Raw genomic sequence first — 20,103 nt, forward strand, 5'->3', positions numbered from 1 at the left:
GGTTAGTTGTGACGAATGGACTCGAGAGAGCAAAGGGGATGGAAGAGAGAGAGAGAGAGAGAGAGAGAGAGAGAGAGAGAGAGAGAATTGCACATGTGAGTGATGAGGGCAAAGGGGGAGCTCCAATGAGAGGGCGAGGACAAAGATGAGAAAGGATAGGATGAAAAAAAAAAGTGCAGGCTTGGTGGGACGATGGGCCTTATCCGAACTGTCCTTGAATTGAATTGCGAGCTGACAATGATCAAGGGGTTAATGGGAGGAGCTTGGTAAAACAAACTACGGCCACCGTCCAAGGTTTCATCGCGTGGGCGACTGCAAAATGGCGTGCGGGAGCTGCCGTGGAGCGGGTGCGAAACGGCGAGGAGGAGGAGTCGCGGCGACGCGCGGTCGGGGGTGAAAAAACTGGAATGCGGAGGGGGTTGAAAAATGCGAAAAGTGTGAGGAAGGTCGGCGATGAAAATTGAGAGGGAGGAAGCGAGAGAGAGAGAGAGGGGGATATGATCGGTGAGCAAAGAGAGAGAGATGAATCAAAGGGCGGTGGAGGTGGGAGAAAAAATCAGAGCGGCTTCAACGCGGCTGCAGCCAAAGCGACAGGGACAAAGTACGAAGGAGCAAGCACGAGAGCAACAGTAGAAGAAGAAGAAGAAGGAGCAACCGTGGATCGAGGTGATTAGTTCTGTAGCTTTTTTTGTTACGGCAGTGAAAAAGGCGCATCACAATCTCGCTCTTTTGTAGGCTTTGAACGCTGCCCCCAGCTGTGGCTGTGAGTTCACGCGAGCCTACCAAGCCCCTGTAGCGGATCTCTTCCCTCGGAAGGTGCTCCCTTTGGTTGTGGGCGCCCTCTCCTCTCCCTCGCCCTCCCTCCCCTGCACCGCCTCAGGCCTTTGCCTGCTTCCTTGTTTCCTTCCCCTCCCTTGCCTTCCCTCCCCTCCTCCCTCCACCAAGATTTCGCAGATTATCGCTTCTCCCCACATCCCTTTGCTCTCCAACTTTTCTTTTCCCTATCGCTTTCGGGAAATCGCCCCCGCCAGATTCGCCTTCCTTGTCCCCCTTTCATGTCTCTCAGGTTCTGCTCCAGTCGCCTGCTTGCCAGATCGCAGAGATTCTTTCATTTCTGCGAAGCCTAACATGCATTGTTCTCGTTCTGCTGAGGGTCTGTGATTTGCATTGCAATCTTATTGTTCTCTCTCTGTCGCAGGTGGACTTGGGACTACAGAGTGTCCTGAGGTACAGAGTATCCCGAGGTTTAGTGCAATAGCACCTCAGTGGGAGCAACAGACTAGTGCTATAGTATCCTCCGAGGCAGCAACAGCGCTAGCTTTTATAAATACACTGTACTTCTGGCAATTTCCTTTTAAGCTCTATAGAAGTGACTGGATACGAAGATATGAAGATGGAATTGATGGGCAGGAATTATCCTTGTTCCTTTTTGGGGAACACATCTGCGCTGGAGACTCTCCTAGAGTTTTCTGCTAGTTTGGTGCCCTTATGGGTAGCTGTATTTGTAGGACTTATGGTGGGCTGGGCTTGGAAACCAAGATGGGTCAGTTTACTGTTTCTGGGGTTGAGGAGCAGGCCTCGTCTACTTTGGAGCACTCCTCCTGGGTTTGGAGCGCGGAGAATTTGGCTAGCCATGACTGCTCTTACGGCATTTCAAATGCTGAAGGAATGTTGGATGAAATTCAACGCATGGAAGGGCCGCAAGATTCTACTCGCAAAGGAGAGGTGGGTAATCTGATGATTGGTTGGTTGTTTTTCGCTCCTAAGATCTCCTGGCTGTTTTTATAGTATGATTTTCTTTGAACGCAGTGACGGTCGCTAGAATAGATTGTGGAGTGCTATTGGTTGGCGTCAAAAAACAACGCTAGGCACTTGTTAGTGCGCACACGTGGGGATGACGGGTTTTCTGACATATTTTCTGTGCAGTGGTTCTGCTCCCCTACAGGATCAAGTGGTACGCAAAACTTCGGGTATTCCAATAATGGCTCCTCCAGTAATAGGAGAACAGGATTTAAGGGATCTACATCGAAGGCTGCACTATAAAGACGGAGGGCTTCCTTGGGAGTTGATGATGGAACGATCAATTCCTGGCATGAGCTATCAAGCATGGCGTCGAGAACCACAGGCATGTATCTTATTGTCTTTGTGAAAGTGTCTTTGTTTTGTACGGTGAGGAGAGACTGAGTACGTGTATTCCCAAGTCTGCTTGAAGGTTTTTAAAATTGCTTGTACTCCATCATCTTATATCATGCTATGTAAGATTTCCCATCTATAATTATCTTTAAGCGGTGAGAGTTTTGTACGCAATAGGAACGTAGTCTATGTTGGAAGAGCTTCTTTGTAATGCTTCATTTATGTGATATATCAAGTTTGCCTGAATGCCAATTTTAAATTTGCGAACTTAAGCCAGTCACTATGAATGAGGATTTTGGTGTTTCATTACACGATAACGCTCATGAGGTGACAGTGTCAAGCTTATTAGCATCTGGGTTGGCTGCTTCTAGTTGCTAGTCCTATACTGTAAGGTGGGGCAGGACCTGGCCTGTCTAGGTTCGAATTAGTGGAAACATTCAGCTTGTTTAGCTAGAAAGGATGCCAAGGACGTATGTATCGTCTTTCTTACTAAGCTTCCGCCAGAGTTTCAATGATCAATCATCGTCTTCCAAGCTGTTGTCTTCCAAGCTGTTCTGCTTTATTGCTCTTGTGGTTATAGCCTTGTGTGTGTTTCCCAGTTGCAGTACATTATCTGATCTTAGTAGGGGCTTCCGGGCTTTCTCTGTGTGTCTCCCAGTTGCAGTACATAATCTGATCGTAGTTAGGGGGAACTGACTGGTATCGACTTATTCTTGTGTGATTATTTATTGCTGAAGTTTCTGCCGTATGTCGTAATGCAGGGGTTCCCAGGCCCTACAGAGTACAGAAGCCGCACTGTGTTCGAGGATGCCAGCCCAGAAATAGTGAAAGATTTTTACTGGGATGATGAATTTCGGGCTATGTGGGATGACATGCTCATATCCACAAAGTCTTTGGAAGCATGTACTGAGACGGGGTCAGAGATTGTCCATTGGGTCAGAAAGGTCAGAGAATATACCTTCATTGCAAAGATATCTGATGATTGTATGCTTTGTCCAGCTTATGTCTAGGTCTTGACATTTTGTTGATACTATGTTTGCTGCAGTTTCCATTTTTTTGTAGTGATCGGGAATATCTTATTGGACGAAGAATATACGGGTCAGGAAACACCTATTTTTGCATAACAAAGGTGCAATTTTGCAGCTCACAATTTATTTAGTTACACATCGATGCAGTACCAAGTTCTAAGGCTATTTAGTACTCTTGTATATTGGCCAATTTTTTTGCTCTGGAATTGTGAATGCAGGGTGTACCCCATTCTGGTATTTCCAGGCGCAACAAGCCCAGGAGAGTGGACATATACTACTCCAGCTGGTGTGTTCGAGCAGGTTTGGGCTTTGCTAGTGATTCTGCTGTGGGATTCTATTGTGTGGTAGGATATGCGAACACTCCTTGTGTCTGTCCATGATTGTGGCTCATGTTGACAGTTGTAATTTTTGCATGCAGTCGAATCCACAAAAAGTAATGGTCAAGTGACTGCGTGCGAGGTGACCTTTTTCCATTCTGAAGATATGGGTATTCCAAAAGATATCGCTAAATTTGGTGTTCGACAAGGGATGTGGGGCTGTGTGAAAAAGATGGAGCCTGGGTTGCGGAAGTACCAAGCCTTGCGCAAATCTTCGAAACCTTTATCACACAGTGCTTTTATGGCCCAAATAATTTCAAGAGTTCCTGAGAATTTCTTTGAGGATACTGCTGCAGCTACTACCAATGAAGTTTCAACCGCTGAGCCTGGAAATGGTCGGCATGTGAATGGTTGGAAGTGGCTTATTGTAGGTGGAGCTGTAGTCCTTGCTTGTGGTCTGGATAGGGGAGTTGTGGGGAGAGTCTTAGTATTTGGTGTGGCTAGGCGGCTTAGTAAGCTTGGACGGAGACTGTAGACTTTCGTTCTGAGGTTACTTTGCAGAAAGCTCACCTTGCGCCTTAAGGCACAGATTCTTTGCCCAGTAGAGCTCTTGGTATGAGGACCTAAAGGTTGTTACCTGGGTTGACTGTAGAAAGAGGGGTTTTGTGATGGGTTTGTATGATTACTATGGGACTGGCTGGCTGGAAATTCCGCAGCGTAATTGAGTCATCATGGTGCAATTTGCCATTACAAGGATTTTGGGTATTATTGTGTCTCCCTTGTTTGGTAAAAGTGTATCCGATCTGTCCGTTGTGGTTATATTAAACAATCCCATAGATGCTAAGACATAGCTTCGCACCTGTTATTAATAGGAAAGTTGTGTATGCTATTCATTGTTGATGTCAATTTAAAACTGGTACTTATTTGGGATGGTTGTACAGTTTACCCTTGTGGAAAAAAGAGGAAGAAATTCTGCGACTATATCAGCTGAAATCGAGTGTGTTCTTTACTGGCTTTCTATATTTTCATGATATCATTGGCATCATTCCAGATCAGATAAGTTGATGAAATGACATATGCCCCATCGGTATTCAAATGATATGACAATATTGTTTGTGGCTGCCAGATCAGCCTGGGTTAAGGTTTCGTGGGATGTCTCTAGTATCTCTGGACCAAAGGTTATTTTGTAAAGATGCCCTTGAGGTTTTTACTGCAGTCTATCTTGCCCTACCGATAGTCATCACATTAGTCCATGATGCCAAATCTGTGTTTTAAATTGGGGTTCCCTTGAGGGTCATTATCAAAGTAATGCACTTCTGATGTTGTGTGTCTGCCCAGGCCTAGTTGTGAATCCGAGTCTCCTTAAGCACCCTAAACGTTAATATATTTGGTTGTCATTCTGGAGCTGCTAGCTGCATCGCAAAAAAGTCCCCTTAGCTGGGTAAGCTCGTATAGCTTTCAGAACCCAAGAAATACTGAATTTGTTAATTTGAAGTGAGAAGATTCACAAATTTTGACCTTGTTAGGGGTTTTAAGAGTAGTGCTTGTTTTCTGGCATCAAAATATCAAATGCTAGAGGCCTTGCATGACAAGGGGCTCCACTCCTCACCTTAATTGAAGTCTGCCCTCTCTAATTAACGAGTCCCTTCCCTCCTCTCATTAATTGCCCCCCTTCCCTTGTCACGCCTCTCCTCCTCCCTCATGTTCCTGCCCTGTTCTCTTATCCTCTCCTCCCATTTCACCCCCCACACGGATCCATCTCCCCCACTCCTGAGGATATCAATCAGGAAGCTCGACGTATCATCACATTGACTTCGCATTGAGAGTGGACAGGTGGAGGGCATGACCTAGACACATCTGCACTTCACGTGTTCAGAAAAAGATTGAGTCGGAGGAGATGCCTTGTATGTTATGAGATAAGAGGTCGCAATCAATGTCTCTTCAGGGACAGTTTTGGACCCTTATCTAGTTTCTTGTGCTACCCAGATCAGAGATGCCTGGTGGCTTTAATCCATGAGGCCGTCCAACGTAGGGAGCTTTTATGCATTATCCCTGAGTTTTTCCAACCAAACAATACTGTCAGCAGGGCTCAGGGAGATGGCGGATCTGAGAAACAGAGCGAGAGGAGTTGTCAGCAGGGCTCAGGGAGATGGCGGATCTGAGAAACAGAGCGAGAGGAGCAGGGCAACAGTCCACATCGACAAAGGTCAGGTCAGTCTGTGGCATCTGGAAGGCCACAGACTTGTCGGTCAGTCAGCAGCCCTAGAGGGCATTCCCCTCTCATTCTTGGATCTTTCAGGGTGGCAACCCTCCAGGATTCCCTCCTTCAGCAGCAGTCCCCTCCAAAGCAGCAGCAGCCCCTCCACTGGTGGCTCCACCTCCAGCAGCATGCACTAGTGCAGTAGCAAGACCTCCGGCAGGAGCTCCTTCAGCCATAGTAGGTGCGGTCCATGCAGCAGCTTTAGATAGCCCCACAGCAGCCCCAAAAGTCCCCAGAACTTCTCTGCAGCAGCAGACACCGTAGCCTCTTCAGAATCCTAACTATCATGGGGCAGATGAGCCATAGCCTTGACAGTACAGTCTCAGCCATACCCTCAGCCATGGCTAAGCTCTTTACAGCGGGACTCACAGAAGCCCTCTTCAATGAGGAAGACTCACATACGTACAAGGGGTATTACATTTAATTGCCAAGCAGCTGCAGAAGCAATGAAGATAGTAGGTAGCATAAACATGATGCCCCCAGTCATTCCTCTCTGTTATTGCAGTCAGCATTCCACACTTCCGCACTCAATAGATTAGGACAGGCATAGTTATTGAGATCGTATTCCAGGCCCCTTGCCTGTTATCGTGTGTGTGTGTGTGCACGTGCGTGTGTGTGTGTGTGTGTGTGTGTAGAGAGAGAGAGGTGTGTGTGTGTGTGGTGTGTGTGAGAGAGAGAGAGAGGTCCTGCAGCCCTTCCTCCAGCCTCCCAGCTACCTGCTGCTCCACATCAGCGACCAAAAACCGGTTGTCTGGGGTCTTTAATCCCTGCCGTACAGGCCCGCGACAGCTCCGTACAGTTTCGTACAGGTGTACGGACCTGTACGGCCTTTCCCGCCCTGTTCAGGCTGCTGCTGCCGGCTCATTCTCTGCTCCTGGGTGGTAGTTGTACCGGATTTGCTCATGGGCTGTTTCTACACGCTGATTCTGAGGGCTTTCTCTTCCTCCTCTCCCTTTTTGGTTCCTGGGTCTTGTGTCCTCTTTCCATCGCCAGAATTTCTCCTTCTTCTCTGATTTCTAGTTCATTTTGGAGCTTTTTCTGGTTTTTTCTCTTTTCCTTCTCCAGAACTTGTATTTTCTTCTCTCTAAATCACTAAATATCTTTTTCCTCTTCTTCTCCTTGCAAATACACTATTTCCTTCTTCTTTGTGGGCTTTTTTTTGGGACTGTTTCTTCTCTTCGATCACCTTACAGGTGCTCTCTTCTTGGGTTCCATCTTCTCAAAAGATATGGCTGAATACTCTTATGAAAAAACTTTTCAAAAGGGTCGATCGGTTTAATGCAAAAAGCAAAAGCAGGTTGAGGGTCAACATGACCTCGTGCATGATTCTGTTGAAGCACAACTGGTTTATGGTGTTATGCACGAAGGATTTGTAGACATAAGGAAAGAGTGGAAAGACTTTGTTCCATGGGTTGGTCTCATGGTTGAAGTGGATGAAATTGTGGATCCAGTTAGAGAATATGCAAAAAATGTAGTTATTTTATTTTTCCCCATGCCGGATGCCACCTGCTGCAAAGGTAGGCAACTAGTTGATCCGCACAGTGGCTGGCTCGTTTGTTCGCAAGGTAAACTATGCAGCCAGAGGCTTGTTTGAGGTTATCATGGTAGATGATATTCACAAGCAAATGCTTTTGGAACATTCGCCACTCTTTTTTGGGCAGCAAATGATGCACGTTTTGCCATGGTCCCCCACAAGGGATTATCAGGCTCTGATTCGACACTGATGTCCGGTCTGGGTTGAAGTTGTAGACTTCCCGCAATGCATGGCTTCACTCTTGCCTAAAATTGCAGCGACTTTAGGCAAAGTGGTGTGCCCACCGCGGCCTAATGGCAACTCTAATCGATTTTGCATTATCTGGGATACTGATAATCCCATACCAGAGTCTTATTCAATCACGGTGAACAATGTTGACATGGGAAGTGCATTTTATAAATTGAAATGGGGACTATTTGCAGGGTCTTGCTTTGAATGTAAAAAATTTAGGCACATGGCTTCGCAGTGTTTAATGAATCAACACAAAATGAATATTGGAAATGTTTACATTTGGCAAAAACTTGAATATTGGAAGTTTGCAACTTGGCCATTACATGTTCGTTTGTGAATAACGCAATCCATTTTGATAGCATACATACAATTCTATCTGTCCCTCGTCATGTTTACTAAGGCAGATCTGGTTTCCTTTATGTTTGCTATCATGGAGATTTTCTGGCGTTCCAAAAATGGCAAGAAAAGTCTCAGATTACTCTCTATGCATCGTCTCTGTTCTCCAAAGATGCACGGAGGTTTGAACATACTCAATATTCAAATGCATATAATTGCTCATAGGGAAAAAATGATGTTGCAGCTTATGCAAGGGGATCAGCCTTGGACTTATATGATCCGCTCTCTTTTGTTGCATATTGGTACTTCTGCTTTTGGGCATTGGCAGCCTACACAGTGGGATTTTCTATTTGGCTGTATTCAAGGCAAGATCAGAGGCTGTCCTTTTGTCTCTCGTTTGCTTCTTGATTGGAAGTGTATCTTATCCCACTTGGAATGGAATGGTAGGGATTCTTTGTTGGGAAATTCCTTGAGGGTTGAGAATATTTATTGGTCCAAAGTATCACTCTCCTTTGGCTATACAAGAACCCAAGCGTTCTTATTTTATATCTTTCAAAGGTATTGCTTTTGTGGCGGATGTACTTAAGGATGATGGCACTCTTTTTCTGCGGCTGCTAGCAAATATGGTTTGAGAGCTCATTACCGTCCTTCGCGGCACAAAATTTCAGAAATGCTTTAACCTTTCTTGTTGGTACCTCGCTTGGAACATCAAGATAGGCTTGAGGATTGGACTCTTCATTCTTCCTCTTCTTCAACCCGTCCTTTGAAGCTGTCACATATAACAGTGCCTTCTCTGTATAAAGTGTTGTATAAAGTGTTGTTACCTCCATCTTGGGTTTCTGACAGAGCCAATTCTGTTTGGCATATGGATCGCCCATCAAAGTGGTGGAAAAAGCGGCTGCGTCTCCTTTGGTATTATAAAGTCCCTCTTCGGCAACAACTTTTCCTCTGGCGAGTCCTACTCGGCATTTTTGCATCTGGGTAGTTACTCGCGCATAGACATATTGCCCCGGCTGTTTGCCACAGATGTCTACATCCTGCTGAATCTGTGTCTCACATTTTTTGGCACTGTCCACATACTTCTGGTTTCCTCGCTCTCATTCGTCAGGGGCTTCGAGCGAGATTTCCTACTGTTACTTTTGGCAGGTTCTTCTGGTTATTTGGTTTTCATCCCGCTAAACATTGTTTTGATTTATTTTTTGTTTGGGTGTGCTATTGAGCACTTTGGACTCTATGGATGAACAAAAATCATAGAGTCTTTGGTGATCCTACTTTTTCAGCTTTAGTTTTTTTCAAACGATCTCTGCAGCAATCGTTTTATTATTGCTTTCAGACTCATTTGATTGATCATGATGTATATATGGCTTATACTGAGATTTTCGGTTGAGAAGTAGTTACTCCGCTTTTGGAGTAACTACGAATGTGATTATTTCATAGCAATAAAATATTTCTTCTCACAAAAAAAAAGTGTAGAGAGAGAGAGAGAGAGAGAGAGAGAGAGAGAGAGAGAGGTCACTGCACTTTTTAGAGCACCATTTACAGAAGCTAGCTTTCCTTTTACTCCTTTCGAGAAAGTTTCGTATGGATTTCCTCCAAAGCCAACAGCATTATACAATGTTGGCTTCCTATGAAAGCATTGTTTTTTGAACACTTCACTAAACTTCAAAAAAGATGGTAAAGACACGAATATTATCCATTATGGAGAAAACAAAGTAGCTCAAACTAAAATAAATGAAATCCTCTAATGATTAGTATAAGGGGAAGATGAGTGTATCTTGGTGGATCAATGAAGCTCTCTGCTGAAATCCGCAAGTAATAGTCTCAGTAAAAGCTGAGCTTCATAGAAACCTCGCATGATGTCACCAGGTCCTGAATGTGTGAGCTGTATGAGATCCTCTTGGATAACCTGGTTTGCTCGTGATATGTGAGCGGGATGGAGGGGGCCTTAAAGCTATACTAGAAGGGGGGGTAATCTGCCTATGTGGAGCCCCAGGCTCTCAAAACATCTGCATGTATGTGCAAGCCAGTACCTCTGGCCAACCACGGTAGCCTTCCTCATTGAAGAGGGCTTGTCTGTTAAGGGTTATGATGAGGCTGTGAAGCTATCATGGCTGTGGTTATGGTTGAGGCTGTGAAGCTATCATTGCTAAGGCTGTGGTTGAGGCTGCACTGTAGAGGCTATGGCCAATCTGTCCCCATGAAAGGTAGTATCCTGATGAGGCTATGGTGTCTGCTGAGGTGTGGGGGCTTCTGGGGCTGCAGTGGGTCTGTTTGGAGCTGCTGCGTGGACTGCTCTACTGTGGCTGAAGGTGTTGCTGCTGGAGGCATTGCTGCTTCCCTGGTGATGCTGCTGGAGTTGGAGGCTGCTGCTGGTTTGGAGGAGGGAATCCTAGAGGGACTGCTGGTACCCCGGAAGATGCAATAATGAGGGGGGAATTCCTCTTTTATAGATATAGGGCTGCTGACTGGCCAATGCAGTGTGTGGCCTACTAGATTCACCAGCCTGACCCGACCCTTGCTAACATGGACTGTTGACCTGATGTGTGGCTGGTGACTGGACCTGCTATGTGGCAGCTTGTGATTGGGCCTGGAGTCTGCGCCTATCTGCAGTCGGCTGCCTGATGTCCTGTACTGCTGCTGTTGCTGACTGCAGACCGTTGTACAGCTACTGCTGTGGGCTGCAGTGGCCAGCAACGCAGTCACTGCAGATACCCATGACACTCTTACTCTCTCAAGATTTTCGATTGACAACGTTTTGAAATGGTGAAGAGATTTTCTGTAAGGGAAGTTAGACAAAGTGCTCAATACTCACTCTCCCATGAGCGAGGAGGGGTGTGAGTATTTTGTTTAGCACCTTTAGTGGGGACGTCTTGAGTATTCCAACGCTGACTCGTCAACACCATTATTGGGAATAGTTCCGCGGAGTAGCCTGATAGTGTAGCCAGCACTACAGTGTGATATGAGGGAAGCTCAACAGGCTGCTACATGGGATGAGGAAGGCAGTACCCTTTTTGGAGCCCACTGGGAAGAAACATCCACAGGCCCACAATGGTGGCAGTCCATGGACCTACAGTAGATAGAAAACGACTCTGGAAATCCCCATATAAAGGGCCAGATTTAGGAAATAGGGTTGGACTGGACATAGTAATAGATCAATGCCAGGTCAATTATAGAGGTGGTCGTGGGTCTAAAGAGAGGGCAGTCTAGTTTCAGCAGGCTGCAGGGGGAGGGGGGTAGCAGCTCTCTCCCATAAATAGGCCCCTTTAGGGCTTTTGTTCGAGAACCCTCCAAGCAGGCATGGAAGCCACCAAAGTTGGCATGTGACGAGGAGTGTTGCAGCAAGAGGACCATCCAAGTCTCACCTTTTGGTACCAGAGACCCTTTTTGTACCAGATCTGAGCAACATTGAGCTGCAGGTGGCCAAGAGGAGTGGACCGTACTGGCGCTGTTTTTGGTGCCAGATCTGAGCTGCACTTAGCTGCAGGTCGGGAAGTATGCATAGGGTCATATTTCGGAGTTGATCTACCCTTTTTGGATCTTGATGTATGCATGTATTTTGGCTCTCTACTCGACTGTAAATTTATTGCAAAGGATTTACTTTATCTGATGGACGAGGACCTTGGTGAGGAGGAAGCTAGTTTCCATTTAGACAGGCATGCAGAAGTTGTAAGGTGTTCTTTTCAGCTAGATCCTTTCAGTTTCTTTAGATCTGATGGATCAACACATCACTTCCCAACTTGGAGAGGGCCCAAGTTCAATGGGAGCAGCTATTGGGTGTTGCATCTGTAAGATAGAAAAGAGGTATGCCAATGAAAGACTAACCCTAGCTTAAAATTAGAGCCGCCAAGAACTCACTCAATGGGATATTTAAATCCAAAACCTCTCTACTTAATGTGTACTTTGCACAGATGTGCAGACATAAATTAGACAATGCTCTAAAGAGAGATGTAGAATCATCAAAGTATATTTCTATCCAATGTGGACACAATACAAAATCTATATATGGTGTCTCTCGCTCTATCAGTGGAGTGCTGACTAGATGTGGAACCTTGTACATATCCAAAGATGTTCTCCTACCTCTTTGGTATTTCCAAAACACTAAGCGTGTGTGCTCTCCCAGGGCTTGAGTTGGCCTCATAACTATGCCCTGCAATCACACCTTCCGATTGATCAACCTGGACAGCTCTCATAACGTAGTGATTGCTATGGAACCTTGATTTCCTTCTTGCCTTAAGGACAGCCAATGGTGAAGACCTGTGAGCCCTAGAAACAACTAGTTCCCTTGCTACCTTGTATCCTCACGATGGCACCTTTGAACCAGGTGGTTGTGCTCCCATAAGTGGCATACCAAATGGGCAGATAATGAGCTCTTGAATGCTCCCTTTTATAGGCCTCAAGGGCCCTCTAAAATACCCAACTAAATCGGTTCAATCAACAGCCTATGAAACTAGACCCAAAACAGTACCCTGACCAAATCTGTAGCCTTCTTCTACCCCACCTAGCCACGTCGTAGCCTACCACTAGCCTGGATTGTAATGACTTGCTTGGGTCTTTTCGTAGTCTTTCCTATCCAACAAATCTCCACAAAAAATAGCCTACTGCCTTAGTTCTTCCCTTCTCCATCAAATCCAGCCCCTACAAGGTCCATAAAAATGGTGCCTTTCTTTTGTACTACACTTGCTTGATCCTACCTCAGTTTTGTATAGTCTTGTCGAATAGATCTACTCCTAACAATTCCATGAGGATCTTGCATGACTTGTGGCTACTCTGTATAGGTTCTATCCTCTAGGGAAAGCTCCAAGTTACTAGGTATTCTTCTAATTGTGCTGCCCACATGGTAGTTGCCCATGTGGTTGCCCTAATTCCCCCCTTTCTTTGTATGCTGGCTGCTCATGTGGTAGCCCATGCGCTTTCCATGTGGCAGCCTTCTCTTCTTAGATAGATGTGCCAATGTGGTATTCGCTTCTCCTGCCTACATGACTCCTAACCTACCTTGGTCCATCTACCCATGATCTCCTCATATGGGGGCTCATAGATTGGGAGGTGTCCATCTATACTCCAATTCCCCTTCTCACTAAACATTGTGGGACAATCCCAAGTTCCAACTTGTGAATGCAGATACTACATCAGCTCCCATGAAGAATCCCTATGGAACAAAAACCAGGTCATTGTCATCCTCCTTTAGTCTTTCAACCAATGGCTCTTGCTCCTCTAGGTCGAGTCCTTCACAATAGAACCATATTGGCACCCAAGTCTAACCCAAATAGATATCTTAATTACCTAGACCATGAGCTCCTAATAAGCACTCAAGAAGATAGTCCTCTTATAGTCCTCTAGCTTGTCCATCTGTAGTAGTGTCCCCGTCTTTATCACTGGTGCTTCAACAACTCCATCATCTTCACCTTGAATCTCCTTGCATCTGAGCTTCAAAGAAGCACCGAGTATTCCCCCTTTGGACTTCCAAAAAGGCATGCACCTCCCAATCTCTCAACACGTGAGAAATGCAAAGCACAGAAGTTTCCCAATATATGGTATTCAGGTTTAAATGACTAATCAAGGATGTACACTAGATGATACCGCTTGTTTTTATGCTTGGTTTGAAAGCAAACCATGCACCTCATGGAGACACACCTAGCTACATTTGTAATTCTATCATGCCCCCTCCAATATCATAGTTCTCATTTGACCATAGGTCCTTCCAAAGACTCCTCCCTCATGTCAATGATACTGGTCAAGTACCCATATCAATCCAAACACTCAATGCTGTCCTCCTTTACAAAGGTTTTTGAATCTTCTCTAGACCATCTCTCAATGTTAGACATCCTTATTTAAAAACCTTTACAAAGGTTTTTGAATCTTCTCTAGACCATGTCTCAATGTTAGACATCCTTATTGGAGATGTTGCCAAGAAAAGCTCTCCTAAGAGTACCACATTAATTGACATATTCTGTCTCCTTGCATCTTGATCAGAGTCGTTCTTCTTTTGATCCATTCTGCAATCCTTTGCAAAATGTCTTGGGTAATTGTATAGTAGAAGCACTTCTTCTGGTGTTTTTTTTTTTCTTTATTCTCATCGTGAGAAGAATCTTCATCATTCTCACATTTGACATCTTTCTTAGGCTTGCCTTTGTCTTTTCCCTTGGCATAAAATGCCTTATCATTGGATCCATCGTATTTCATTTCTTGAACTTCCTCCTATAGAAGCAAAGGCACTAGTTCCAGCCTAGCCATCCTTGCCATGTTTGTTGCTTGAATGATTGTTGCAAGTTTGTCCCTAACCATTTTCATCTTCATGATGTGGTCCTGCATTGTATCCCCCTCTTCCATTTTCATGCCGTACGGCTATGTCTTGAGTTCTACAATCCTTGCATCATTATTTACCTCATACATAGTCTTCAATGTGGTCCACTTGGCAAAGGAAGTGTTTGCCAACTAAATCTGAGGGAGCACCAAATATGTAGTGTTAAGACCAGCACCTTTGCATCATGCACCACCCAATCCTTCACTGTTGTAGGATCTGAAGGTATTGTAACCACTGTTGCATCACAGTGGCCCGTGTCATGGTCACCTATGGCATCAACTCCACTCCCATTGTAATTACCAAGTTGATCCCACCACCAGTTTTCTTTGGACCTTCATCTTCCATAGAGGGTAAGGTGACCCATCCCACTTGCTAGTTTCCCTAAAATTTGGAATAGGATATCATGTGGCCATGATAATATACAGAAAGGGATAGAAGTTTTGTACACCTACTTAAATCCTAGTCACCCTCTATCTCACAAGGGAACTAGTCCTTCAGATGTACAAGGTGATTCCACAAGCTTGAATCAAGGTTTTCCTTTCCCAAGTTCCTTGCCCACCACTTGGGAACTTTCATCATGGCCCTGATACCATGTTAGAGAACAACACAAAGGGTATGCATAGTGGAAGACCAACCTCAAAGTAGAGTTAGAGAGACCAGGAACTCACAATGGTATATTCAAATCCAAACACTTTTCATTAATGTGTACTTTGCATAGATGTGTAGACAAATAACTAGACAATGTTAAAAGAGAGATGTAGAACCCACAAAATATATTTCCATCCAATGTGGGCACAATAGAAAATCTATTGTTTATCACCCTTTATCAATGGAGTGTTGACTAGATGTAGACCTTGTACATATAAAAGGATGTTCTCCTTCCGTCCTTGGAACTTCCAAGACACTAGGCCTATGTGCCCACCGTGGGAGAGGAGAGCACACACAAAGGGATAAGGAGACACCAAAAGTGTTTGAGTAAAAGCTACTCCAGCTTATTCCTCTATCATATATATATGAGTATACATGGGCATTGTACAAGTGGGCCAGCACACTGCCCTTTACCCCAACAACCTCCCACTTAAAGACAGTGTGCCTTTAAGGGAGTATAGTACACATATAATACAATCAGCCATAGGCTGAAAAACAAGATGACCAGACCGTCATCCTATGCCCATTAACACTTTACAATGTGCAAAGTGTATAGAGGATAAGTTGCTAGCAGACATCAAGTCTGCAGGATAGAAAATGACAAGCTGTAGATGCCTATCAACCAAGATCTCATGCCAGAACTCACTGGGAGAGTGAACTCTCACCACCACGTGCTCCTGTGCTAAGTCCATAGCACCCGAACTGTCATTGTGCAAAGAAAATGTCTCTGTACCACCTGTGACCATAAGCACATAACCGACAATAGACCTTTGCTGGTCTACCCAACCTGCATCACCTGCATGCTGCTCCTGGAAGCATAAGGAACTGATGTCCACAACCGCTTCCCTACCAAAATCTGCTATAATCATGCTACCAACTCCCACTGCAATGGAAGTAAGAACCGGAAGTGTAGCCCCAATGGCAAACATGTGAGAACCAAGTCTCAACCCAATCATGGATGCGTGAAGTAGTATGGCTGCCATATCAACCATAACCCGCTGCTCAACTGATCTGTGATCGTCTCAAACTTGCTGTGTTTCAAGTATGGAGCCAATACAGGCAATGGAGCACTCAGCAACTTCCCCCTCTCCATACTGAAACAGCCAAGTATCTGAAGACAAACATCATCAAGACCATGCAGCTCCCACTGCAAAGCATCCCTGTCCATAAAGGACCATATGGCAAGTAACCTCAGAAGGATAGCAACCTCCTGAATACTGAGACCATAGCCTGTCTCATTTTGCATCATATCCTGAGCTCTCATAACGGTATCAAACCTATGAAGCCAAGCTCGAGGGGATTGCTTCTGGCCATGGAGGCACTTACATAGCAAACATATCAATGATTCCTGCCCATGCGCAATATGACCTGAGTCAATAACTGCAGAAACCACATCTGTCTTGGCATAACCAGCCAATGGATCATACCGGGCATCATTAGCCAAGGTAGCCTCCTCACCATGCATAGCCTCATCCTCATCTGCAGGAGGCACTCCGCATCCTGGGAGCAAACTGTAACTATCCATAGAAGATGCATCAACAATCTCCATAGGAGTATGAACCTGTGGAATACTCGAGACATCTGACCGTCTCTGACCAAAATCAGGAAATAATCGTCGAGGCTGTCCCAACTTTATAACTTGCTCACCGTGGGAAAAACCTCCCACTCTAAGGGATATGGGCTGCCTTTGCAAAGAATTCGGAGGTATCAATGCACTTACACCCTCTTGGAATACCACTCTCCTGCTGTCCACAATCTTGGGCTGTCTAAACATAGCATTCTCTCTGAAATAGACATTATGGCTATGTATCAGCTCTCTAGCTGAAGAATCCCATAACCTGTAGTCCCTACTAGACTCACTGTATCCAAGGAAGATACACCTCCTCGATCGGGAACCATGAGCATAAGCCTCGCAGCCAAACACACGTAAATGCTCATAACATGGTGCCCTGCCTATCAAGAACTCAAATGGCACTCTACCATCCAGAGATCTCCTGGGTGACCTGTTAAGGAAGTATGCAGCTATCTTACATGCCTCAGCCCAATAGCATTCGATAAGACTTGCATATCGTAGCATGCTACCAATCCTGTCCAATAGAATCCGATTTATGCCTTTTCCCAAGGCATCATGAGCAGAAAGATGAGGAGTGGTCAACACCCTCCTGATACCAAGTGTATCACATAGATGCTGAAATCTAGGAGAGGTAAACTCTACATCACCATCAGTCATCAAGCTCAATAGCTTCTTTCTTGATTGATTTTCAGCATTACCCAAGAAGCACTGAAATGTATCATATACATCATGCTTTTGACGAATCAGATATACCCATATGTACTTTGTAGCAGCATCAATAAATGTCACAAAGTAAGAGGCGCCACCTAGTGAAACGGTAGGCATAGGCCCACAAACTGCACGATGAACCAATTGCAATGGCTCAACATACCTCTCACTAACTGTCTTCCTTAGAAAAGAGGATCCTGACTGCTGACCATCATGACAATCATGACATAAAATCTGAGAGACATCCATAGCAGGAATGTATCTCAATGTTGTAAGGGCTTCCATACTTGCAGCATACATATGTCCAAGTCTGGCATACCATAAACTAACCGACGGCTGCTTACTAATCATAAGCATCTAATCTTGGACACCTGATACATGCAATGCATAAGAGAATCCAACGTGTGATCCCCTAGCCATAACCAGATTGCCTCTAGCAATCTTCCATGCATGATCACCCAAAGAGACACGATAACTTGCCTCACCAACTGTCCAATACTGATCTTGCTCATAGCAAGTCTTGGTATATGTTTAACCCTCTGTAGAACAAGAATAGAGCCACTAGGCATAACAAGGTGGATATCCTCGTAACCATAGACATCCATAGAATGATCACTGCCCATTAAACTATCCCCCACAATGCATTCCTGATATGCACTGAACCATGACCTATGAGGGGCCATATGACATGAAGCATATGGATCTAACATCCAATCACCGAGAATGGGTACATCAGTGGCCAAGAAGGAGGTGTCAAACATAGACAAAAGAATGCCTTCATCATTGCTACTATCAGTGGAAACCCTGGCATCCACACCTTGAAGCTCAACATGCTTCTTCTCCTTCCTCCTGTCATTCTTAACCTTGCTCTTCTTCTTGCATTTTCTTAGCCATTTCCAGCAGTACTTTTTTATGTGGCCATACTTTCCACAATAGAAACATCTAACACAAGTCCGAGAGCTAGAATTGCTCTTGGAATTCCCCCTTGAACATGGCCTATTTCTACCAGTTAATCTACCTTTGGAGTGCATATCAAAGCTGTATTTCATCCCATCAGGGCATTTCAACCCATCGAGTATATGCATGGCAGTCTACACCCTGTACACCCTCTTGTACCTATAAGTAGGCTGACTTCGAGAGTGATGACTGAATGATAGAGCGTGCTTGCTCATCCATGTCATCCCAATCACTCTATTTAATGCTATTAGGCTTGACACCTTTGCATTGAATGGGCTTATGCTGCCTCTTCTGCACTAACACATCATAAATCTGCTCTTTTTAATATTGAAAGTTTGATCCATCCAACCTCTCAATATCAAAGAGGGCACTACCAGCTATAGATGCCATATCTGTGGCACAATAGCTCACAACCAAAGAGCAGTATAGTGCAATAGCCAACCCAAATGACCAAAAAATATAGTGCTATCCAAACCAATCAGGTCTCCAAATAAACTGGTTGATCGAATTCTCAAAAGTACTCAGCCATAAAGAGGCATAAACAAGAATATATGCAGCCAAGTAACCTGCTAATGCCTGGCAATCCAAGTAAGCAATGCACTGAACCAAATGAGCAATGCCTGCTCAACCAATGGCAGTAGAAGCCCAGCTCAACTATCCAGAAACATCAATGCAGCATCCACCAATGCAAATCCATAATGCATCGAAATGGCATTTACCGCATCACCAATGCATCACCTCAAGTGCGCAACCCTTTGGCATCAAAATCAAGCATTCACCACTTGCCAAATGTGCCAAAGTGACTTGCCAAAATGCCAATAATGCCCTTGGACTGAAGTAAGATCCCAATCACTTTCTGTAATTTACTGTGAGTTCCCAATTCACTGTTGTGCAAGAGAAATTCCTACAACAATACCTCACAGCCACTTTGGGTAAAATAACGTGCTGTCCCTGTTTTTGAACAACGATATCTTTTCACCAAAAGACCGGATGCCAAAGCTGTAAACAGAAAAGTTGTAGCTTGTAGAAAGAACTACAACTTGTCAGTACCTCAAGAGTCAAATCCTTGTGGATTCTTAGATATTCTCACCTGAAAACAACTTCTTGCACATTGGTCACAAATAGACAGTAGAGTGCAACTTTTTGTTGTTTTGCAAACGCTGTAACTCCTACAGCATATATTGGATCAACTTGCTTCCAAAAGCAAAGTTGTAGTCTGTTCTGCGAACTACAACTTTCCTGAAAATGACTGTTTTGTCATAAAAATAGCAACAGTAGCTTCCTTGTATGCTTGCTGCCCTTTACAGCACTCATTTGCTCCGACAAAACAGCCCCAAAAAATGGTCAAAATACATCCAACAGATCACCTCATATGTCAACTGTCAACTGTGTCCATGCTTTGTCACAAGATCTATCCCAAGATCACAAACCTGCCAAGCACATGTAGCGTATCACCTCGAATGGCGAACCAATGACCGTGAGAGTAAGAAGCACGAATGAACAATCCGTTGCAGAGTGCAAACAAGCCGTGCACTAACATAGCAAGACCTAGCTCAAACAGCTCTCCAAAACATCATCTACATGCATATCAAACCTGGCAAAAAAACTGACAGACTCTCCCTTATAACTAGAGCAATCTCAATAGTATTACAAGAGGGAATCACAAAGAAACTGTCGCAATGGCCAATACAAGAGAACACTCGACCGGAATCACAGCATGAACCAAAAGTATCGACACTGCAATGCACATTCGAGAATCAAGCATCCGGGAAAACCATGAACGTATAAGCTCCCACAATGTCGTACATAGACAAAAAAGCTACCAAGAAATTTGGCGAGTCAGCGCTCAAGCCAAGCAATTAGACACAATGCCCAATGGCATCACTCACTTGCTCAAAACCGAGCGATGTATGCTAAGACTATGCCAAAGAGTGTCTGCTGCACTCCACTCTTGCCACATGCACCAACATCATGTGCTGGCGCACCTCATAGTCTCTGCCATCCAACACCTACATACGCCAAGACGAACTGGCGACTGCACTCCACCTGCACAAAGCTCAAGCCGCAACCTGCAAAC

The 20,103-nt window shown here is 44.8% G+C and overlaps 1 protein-coding gene across 1 annotated transcript; it reads left to right on the forward strand.

Moving 5' to 3' along the window:
- Nucleotides 1-688: 688 nt before the first annotated feature.
- Nucleotides 689-4,419, forward strand: LOC147897389 (uncharacterized). The gene is made up of 7 exons (XM_087380246.1): nucleotides 689-1,066; nucleotides 1,199-1,725; nucleotides 1,927-2,125; nucleotides 2,895-3,077; nucleotides 3,179-3,262; nucleotides 3,380-3,461; nucleotides 3,580-4,419. Exons 2-7 carry the CDS (start codon nucleotides 1,388-1,390, stop codon nucleotides 4,011-4,013), a joined length of 1,320 nt encoding a protein of 439 aa, XP_087236372.1. The 5' UTR covers nucleotides 689-1,066; nucleotides 1,199-1,387; the 3' UTR covers nucleotides 4,014-4,419.
- The last annotated feature ends 15,684 nt before the right edge of the window (nucleotides 4,420-20,103 follow it).

This window comes from Dipteris shenzhenensis, chromosome 10, assembly GCF_047967505.1.
Source record: "Dipteris shenzhenensis isolate YYH24624 ecotype China chromosome 10, Dip_SZ_1.0, whole genome shotgun sequence".
Taxonomy (NCBI): Eukaryota; Viridiplantae; Streptophyta; class Polypodiopsida; order Gleicheniales; family Dipteridaceae; genus Dipteris; species Dipteris shenzhenensis.